This window comes from Bufo bufo, chromosome 1, assembly GCF_905171765.1.
Source record: "Bufo bufo chromosome 1, aBufBuf1.1, whole genome shotgun sequence".
Lineage (NCBI taxonomy): Eukaryota > Metazoa > Chordata > Amphibia > Anura > Bufonidae > Bufo > Bufo bufo.
Genome location: NC_053389.1, coordinates 665,328,712 through 665,337,172, shown reverse-complemented (window position 1 = coordinate 665,337,172; position 8,461 = coordinate 665,328,712). Strand labels below are relative to the sequence as shown.

The 8,461-nt window shown below is 45.8% G+C and overlaps 1 protein-coding gene across 1 annotated transcript; it reads left to right on the top strand.

The window, feature by feature from the left end:
- The first annotated feature begins 3,628 nt into the window (after positions 1-3,628).
- On the top strand, positions 3,629-5,978 carry LOC120985848 (E3 SUMO-protein ligase ZBED1-like). Its single transcript, XM_040414033.1, has 2 exons — positions 3,629-5,206; positions 5,413-5,978. The coding sequence occupies exons 1-2, from the start codon at positions 3,755-3,757 to the stop codon at positions 5,893-5,895; spliced, it is 1,935 nt and encodes a 644-aa protein (XP_040269967.1). The 5' UTR covers positions 3,629-3,754; the 3' UTR covers positions 5,896-5,978.
- Positions 5,979-8,461: the final 2,483 nt, after the last annotated feature.

Below are 8,461 nucleotides of genomic sequence, written 5' to 3'. Positions count from 1 at the left end.
GAAAGAACAGGTAGATTGCTATCACTACTCTCTAAAGCACAGCAGCCTTCTGCATATGTCGCTGCTCTTTGCGATAATGAGGGGACTGTCTGTACTGCTCAGGATAGGGTAGTGGAAATTATGCATATGTTTTATTCGTCCCTTTACGAGTCCAAGGCCAGTGCAGGAGTGTCAGAAATTGTAGGATTCCTTGATGGGATACAACTTCCCACGTTAGGGGCAGATCAGGTATCAGCTTTGGACGGACCCGTTACAATTACAGAGCTGGAAAGGGCCCTGAGTGAAATGTCAAATACCAAGGCCCCAGGGAGTGATGGATTGCCTGCCGAAATATTTAAAACATTTGCCCCTATTCTGCTCCCCCAGTTGTTGGAAGTGTTCAAGGAGGCACAACGTCAGGATGGGTTGCCTCTTAGCATGAATGAGGCGATCATAGTCGTTATCCCTAAGCAGGGTAAAGACCCTCTGTTAGCTGAATCATATGGGCCTATTTCATTATTGCAGGTCGATGTGAAGATATTGGCTAAAGTATTAGCGAATAGGCTCAATACTGTGATCACGTCACTAATACATACAGATCAGGCCGGATTCATGCCCAATATGTCAACGGCTGTTAATATTAGACGCCTTTTCTTGAATATACAGGCGAGCCGATTCCACGGGTTGAATGAGGGACAAGGCAGGGGTGTCCCTTATCACACTTGCTTTTTGCAATAGCTATTGAGCCGTTGGCAGCGGCATTAAGGGAGGCACGGGAGGTTCAAGGTTTTAGATATGGGGGGATAACTGAAAAGGTGGCCCTCTATGCTGATGATATGCTTCTATTCCTTGACGATTGGAACTCCTCCCTTCCGGCAGCCATGAGCATCATAAATGGGTTCAGTAGGTTATCGGGACTGTGCATTAACTGGTCCAAGTCTGCACTTATGACGCTTTCGACTGAGGAGGGGCGAGGTGGAGGCTCCACGGAGGGCTTGCAACTAGTCAAATCCTTTAAATACCTGGGTGTTCAGGTGACCATTGATGTAGCGGACTATGAAAAATTGAACCTGACTCCGTTAATACAGCGTTTTCGACAGAAGGTGCAGACTTGGACCAAGTTGCCACTCTCAGTAATAGGAAGAGTTAACCTTATAAAAATGATTTTAATGCCACAGCTCCTATATTTGCTACATAATGCACCTGTATGGGTGCCTGCCAGATTTTTTGTCACAGTTAACGCTATATTCCGGGACCTGATTTGGAAGAGAGGGGTTCCACGTATTAAACTAGCAACACTGTGCAGATCAAAAACGGATGGGGGACTCGGGGCCCCGGATCCGTGGATCTACTATTTAGCTGCCCAACTTCAACAATTGCGGGGATGGGGAGTGGAGGAAGGAATTGATAAAGCAGGAAGAATAGTGGGTCACTATGTTAAAGGCAAGAATCTGATGACGGCACTGGAGGATGGATCATTGGATAAAATGGGAAGCGACATCCCGCTACTACGGGTGATTCATAAAGTCTGGTGGAAAGGCAGGTCAATAGCTGGGGTACAGGGTTATACTAGGTTCACCGCAATTTGGCCTAACCCTCTGTATGCAGAATTACATAAAGTGCCTGGTGTCCAGGTTTGGGGTAGGTACGGACTCACTTACATGCACCAGCTATATGAGGGGAATACCCTGAAAGAATATGCCCAACTACAAAAGGAATTTATGCTCCCACACTCCCAATTTTATTTATATTTGCAGATACGGCATGCTATACGTGCTCAGGATGCAGCGGGGGGGAATAGCGCCGGCCTCCAGAAATCCGATGATTGATTTAGCTAGTAGGGCTGTTGAATATAATCGATGCATCGATGCATCGCGATTCGACCCCCGGCGATTCTGCATCGATGCGGTTGCTTTAAATAATCGATGCATGTTGATGACGTCAGCGTCGTGTCCGCCGTGCAGCCGAGTCGGAAAAAAGTTTTTGGGCGCCTTCTTTCCCGCCTCCCGCTGACGTGTCAGAGGGGGTGGCCACAACATTGAGTGAGCCAGGTCTGACTGAGTGAGGAGGAGCCGGAGGCGTGGTTTCTGCGCATCTCCGGCTCCCAGTCAGACACTCAGAAGCAGGCGGCAGTGCGGACGTGCGGTGGCTGGCGGCGAGGTAAGTTCTGTCACCTATGAGTATGTAATATCTACCTCCAAAGCGCCTGCCACCTACACAGCATATACACCCACCTACCGCCTGCCACCTACACAGCTCATATTGCCGCTTCTCATACCTTTGCCGCCCGCGCCATGTTTCTTCTTTATTTTTTTCGGTTGTGTCTCTTCTTATTCTTCCCCTCCGTCTACTACAGTGGACGGAACTTTAGGTTCCGGGTCTATGAAAGGCGGTCAAACAGCGGCCCCTAGTGGCCAGTCTGGGAATGTCTACATTTATCTCACAGTATTGGAGATTGCTCCCAGCAGGAGGTGATCCACACTGACAACTCTCAGCTAAGGGCAGGAATCTGAAACTGCTGGGGTGTCAGATTTACTGACAGTTACTGATCCTGCACCATCAGAGCCCCTTCACACGTGTATCAGTCCCTACTGAGAGGATGGTTATTGTGGATACAATGTAGCATACACAGGATCTATCAACCTGAAACCTCCAGGACTAACATACTGATGGTCTCTCATGTTCTTTCACACTTGCGTTTTTCTTTTCCGGCATAGAGTTCCGTCCTAGGAGCTCAATACCGGAAAAGAACTGACCAGTTTTATCCTAATGCATTCTGAATGGAGAGCAATCCGTTCAGGAGGCATCAGTTCAGTCCCTCTTACGTTTTTTGACCGGAGAGAATACCGCAGCATGCTACAGTTTTCTCTCCTGCCAAAAATCCTGAACACTTGCCGGATCCAGCTTTAAACTTATATTGAAATGTATTAGTGCCAGATCCGGCATTAAAATTGCTGCATTGACGGATCCGTTCTTCCGATCTGCGCAGACCTTTAAATCTGTGAAAAAAATAAACACCGGATCCGTTTTTCCAGATGACACCGGAGAGACAGATCCGGTATTTCAATGCATTTGTCAGACGGATCCGCCTGACAAATGCATCCGTTTGCGTCCAGATTGCCGGAATCCTCTGACGCAAGTGTGAAAGTAGCATTAAGCACAGCCTCGAGCACCAATGTAAACTCTCTACCGCCGCCTACCATGTGCCATTTATAATGCTGGAGCCTTTGGGCCCCTCGGGGACCGGAGTCAGATGTAACTGCTACAGAAAGCTATGTCCCGTGTCCCCATTGTCTTGGTTTCTTTACAAGGTTCATAGAGGTCACTCACCACCGGGGGGCCCATAAATTTTTTTTGCTATGGGGCCCAGTCATTTCTAGCTACGCCCCTGCGCCTGCGCAGGTGCCACGTGCCAGCCAGACTCTGCCACCTTGTTGTGACAGGTAGGTGACCATCACACAGATACACCACTCACAGAGACTGCAGGCGCAGCTGGTCACTGCCTGTTATTAACTTATTACCGTACCTAAAAAAAAATTGTGTCACCTCAGTCACCACCTGTCCGTTTTTCCTCACTCCTCAGGCTCAGTCCAGTCCACCACAGGCAGGAGGAGAATCGCTCCACCCGACCACCACCAGCAGCCAGCAGTGTTACTTTTTCTGTTGATCTCGTGGCAGGCTTTAGGCTTAGTCACTCAAATTCAAGACTTGTGTCATCCCTACTCACAAATTCACATAGATGCCTGGCATGCATTGCATTTGCTAGTAAATAAAAATGGCAGAAGTAGAACAAAAGGAACGAGAGATAAAAAATGCACCTAGCTTTTTAAAAGCAAACATCTGGGAACATTTTGGCTTTTATGAAAAAAGTAGGAAGCACGAATTGGACAAGTCATACGCTGTGTGTAAAATCTGTCACACAAAAATTAAATATCTAGGGAATACTACTAATCTGAGAAACCACGTCAGCCGTTTTCACCCAGAAATGCTAAAACCTACCACCACCACCACCACCAAGGAAATGAACCCAGATCAGCCAAGAATTGATGCAATGTTACAGTCAACTTTGCCGCCCAACTCTGAAAAGGTAAAGAGAATAACAAAAGCTGTGGCAGCTTTCATAGCGAAGGACCTGCGCCCTTACTCTGTTGTGGAAAACAGTGGGTTTCGCTACCTTTTGAAGACGATAGAGCCGCGTTACAAGATCCCGTCACGAAGTCACTTTACAGAAAACGTCATACCTGCACTCTACCACGAAACCAAAGCTAAGATAATTGCATCAATGAGCCAAGCAAGTCGAGTCGCAATAACGTGTGATTCCTGGACTTCAGTCACGACAGAGTCTTATGTTACAATAACAGCACATTACGTTAGTAAGGACTGGCAGATTTTGTCGCATGTACTGCAAACGAGAGCCATTTATGAGTCTCACACGGGTGCTCATCTGGCAGAGCTACTTTCTCATGTTGTGGAAGAATGGCAGCTGTCCGATAAATCTGTAGTGCTTGTGACCGACAACGCGTCAAACATGATAGTTGCAGCTCAAGTTGGAAAATTCCCCCATGTGAAATGCTTCGCCCATACACTGAATCTTGCATCCCAGCGAGCGTTGAAAGTGGCCACTCTCTCTAGGCTTCTTGGCAGAGTACGTCGGATATCCACATTCTTTCACCGCAGCACTAGAGCAAGCCACTGTCTAAAAGAGAAACAGAAATGTCTTGGCCTGAAGAATCATAAGCTGATAACTGATGTGGCAACAAGATGGAACAGTGCATACGACATGGTCGAGAGGTTCTTGGAACAACAACCTGCAGTCTGTGCCACCTTGCTGTCTCCAGAAGTCAGAAGAGGAGAGTCCGATCTCTGCACTCTAAACGAAACAGATGTGTCAAATGCAGAGGACGCCGTGAGTGCATTAAAGCCAATGAAGGATGCAACCATGCTGATGTCAGAAGAGCGCAATCCAACAGTTTCTCTCATTGCCCCTATAAATGCACAACTTCTCCAGAGCATGACAGACACGATGGGAGACACACCCATGATCCATGAGATCAAGAATTCTATTAGAACAGATCTCCAGAAGAGGTACAGCAGTGAGGCCGAGAAGAAGATCCTTCATACAGCCTCTGCACTGGATCCTCGCTTTAAGGGACTGCCTTTCATCCTCACAGATGAAGAAAGATTGGAGATATTTAAAGGAGTCACTGAGGAAGCTGCATCCTTGGAGGTAATTAAATTAATTTGAAGAATCCCATCATGTTTCTTCTTGAAACGACAGTAGCACAAGCACTACCACGCTTCTGAATCTGATGCGGTGCGGGAACTGTACTGTCCGTTTCCTGTGCTTTTTCATCACCCCATCAGAATCAAAGGCATTGACATTTGTGTTTTTACTTATTGTTTTTTTTCCGTTTCTTTTTTGTTCAAACACAGATTACATCAGATGAGAGTGAGAGGACACAAGAGGATCATCAAGTGCCTAGAAGAAAACAAACTCTGGAAGAAGAGGACAGTTCACCCATCGAAGACAACCATTCTCCACCATCTCCTCCCAAAAAGGCCAGATCGCTGCTCGTGAGTTTGCTGGGACAGTCTTTCACTGACACTGAAGGTACAATAGAACCCAAAAAGACCCCCTATGCCAAGGCTGAAGAGGAAATGGAAAACTATTGTAAAGCCCCACCTCTGCCTCTCACTGAGGACCCTTTGAACTGGTGGCGTGAGCATGAGGTCATATTTCCCCTCCTTTCTCGGCTGTCAAAGCAATACTTGTGTATCCCAGGTACAAGCGTGTCTGCAGAGCGGGTTTTCTCCACTGCAGGAGATGTGGTAACTGCAAAAAGAAGCGCCCTCAAACCAGACCATGTAGATCAATTGGTGTTCTTACAGAAAAATCTACATGTTCCCAAATGCTGAGCAGTGTTTTTAATTTTATAGATTTTGTTTATAGCATTGTCTCTGCCACTGAAATTTTTTATTTCTCTGTCTCCCCTGCCAGACTCCCCTTTTCCCTTCCCTTCCCCTCCCCTTTTCCCCCTTCCCCTCCCCTTTTCCCTTTCCCTCCCCTGATTATTCTGATTAATCAGAATATATGATATTATTCTAGCTTTTAGCAGCACTGGAGTGGAGAGGAGATGGAGAATGGTTTTCTATTATGCGACTGTCCGTCCGATCCATTTTGTATTTTTACACTGACGTGTTTTTTGGTGTTTTCCCAATGTGTCTGTCATGCTCTGTGAATTTCTGACTCTGTTTAGGGGTTTAACCTTCAACCAAAAGAATTCTGTATTTTATTCCAGACAACTGACGCCCGCCAAGCCACCAGAGGAAGGCAAATCCTTGAAAGAATAAATTGAAACTTAAAACCTGGAGTAAATCTTTATTGGATCACACAAATACACATTCACACAAACCAAAAAAACACACACCGACCTTCTCTGACATCATGTCTGACTATGGTGGCTGTGCCACATTGCCCGTCCTGTGGCCTGCCCTTTACCATTATGATTCAGTGAGGAGGATGTGTGTTTATTTTTTTTCTGGTATTCTGTGGTGTGTGTTTGTGATCCCATAAAGATTTGTCCAAGGTTTTCAGATTCAGTTGAAAATGTATTCTGTCAAGGATTTTCCAGCTTCCTCTAATGGTGGCATGGCTTGGCTTCAGTTGATGTATCGTGGTAGAGTGCTTGCTGAGTGCTCAGTGCAGGTAACGTTTTCTGTAAAGTGACAACTCTGAGAGCTTATAGCACTGATCTAGACGTACTACCCATCTGGTGCTGGTGGTGGTGCTGGTGGTGGTGCTGGTGCTGGTGGTGGTGCTGGTGGTGGTGCGCTCCTGCTGCCAAAACAATCACGGTGAACCAGGAAGTTCTGCAACACAGACAACTTGAACACACTGTGTGACAGACAGTTCCTGACTGGCAAACATCACAGTGAGTGAACCTATAACACAGTCACTGACTGTGTTATAGGTTCACTGACTCACTGTGATGTTTTACAGTCAGGAACTGAAGTGCTCCTTTTTTTGTAGGTACTGTTTAATATTATATAATATATAATATATATTATATGGTAAAACTATTGTAAAACTTATAAACTAACTGCACCAGCCAGGCCAGCACAACAGTTTAATGTTACAGAGACACTGACAGTACTGTTTTAAATAAATACTGTTGTCTGCTGCACTGTTTTGTTCATTCAGACTTTGCTATATGATATGCAGGGAACTTGGTATGATTTGTTTAAATAGCAGATACAAATAAATATTTTTGTGCAATTTCTGACTGATTGAATTAATTTTTTGATGTAAAATTGAAAAACAAGGGGACTTGGGTAATAATCTTGATGCATCGTGATGCATCGCCGAATCGAATCGAATCGAATCGTGGACTTGATAATCGTAATCGCATCGAATCGTGAGACGAGTGAAGATGCGCAGCCCTATTAGCTAGTGCCGGGGGATCCACCAGAGGGGTCATATCATTGCACTATAGCAGTCTTATGGAAATGAAGTTTAAAAAGCAACCTCTTCGGTTGTATGATAAGTGGCGGGAGGATATTGACGACCTGACAGAAGAGCAATGGCGTGCAGTCCTGGAAGGGTTCACAGATGTTGCGGTTAGCGAAACGCACAGAATGTCACAATTGCTGTTGCTGCATAGAGTTTATCGAACACCTGTCCTTTTGAGGAAAATGGGGTACAGGTCGGATGACATGTGCCCTAGATGTGGTGCACCCAATGCTACGCTGATACACCTTATGTGGAACTGCCCTAGGTTGAGGAGATATTGGGAGGGTATAATAGAACTAATACGGAAAGTGTTCGAGATAAGAGTGGAGGCAGATGCCAGATTATGTGTATTAGGCTATACGGAGTCTGTACAACTAGCTGCTGAGCAGAAATTAGCGGTAACCCGCATAATGTATCAAGCAAGGAAGGTGATTGCGTACCATTGGGTGGATCATGATCCTCCGGAGGTGGGGGAGCTTGTTCGTAAGGTTCACACACTGTTACAAATGGAAAACTTCGTATACCAGAAGAGAAACAACAGTAAAAAGTATGAGAGGATTTGGGGAAGGTGGAGGCAATACTACAATATTGTAGACTAATGTCGCTTAAAATAGATACTGGAATCCACATTGTCCCAGATCCACTCATATTTTTAGAGGTCACACATAGGAGACAGGGGTGTCATAGATTACTGGGAGGAGGTACGGGAGGTGTGCTGCCAAAAGATATGGGGTATAGTCTACTGGGGTGTGGAGTGGTATATACGTTCTACTATGCTGCAAAGTAATGTACTGATATATTTTAATTAATGACATGCAATATGTGCCTGAGGTGTATGTGCCGGATGTCCAGCTATACTGTATAATTGATGCATTTCTGTATTGAACGCTCTCTGGGATAGACTTTTTGGAGGGGCTCTACCTGGATCCAGGACGTTGGGGTATTGAGTGGGGGGGACTGTTTTGTTTTGTC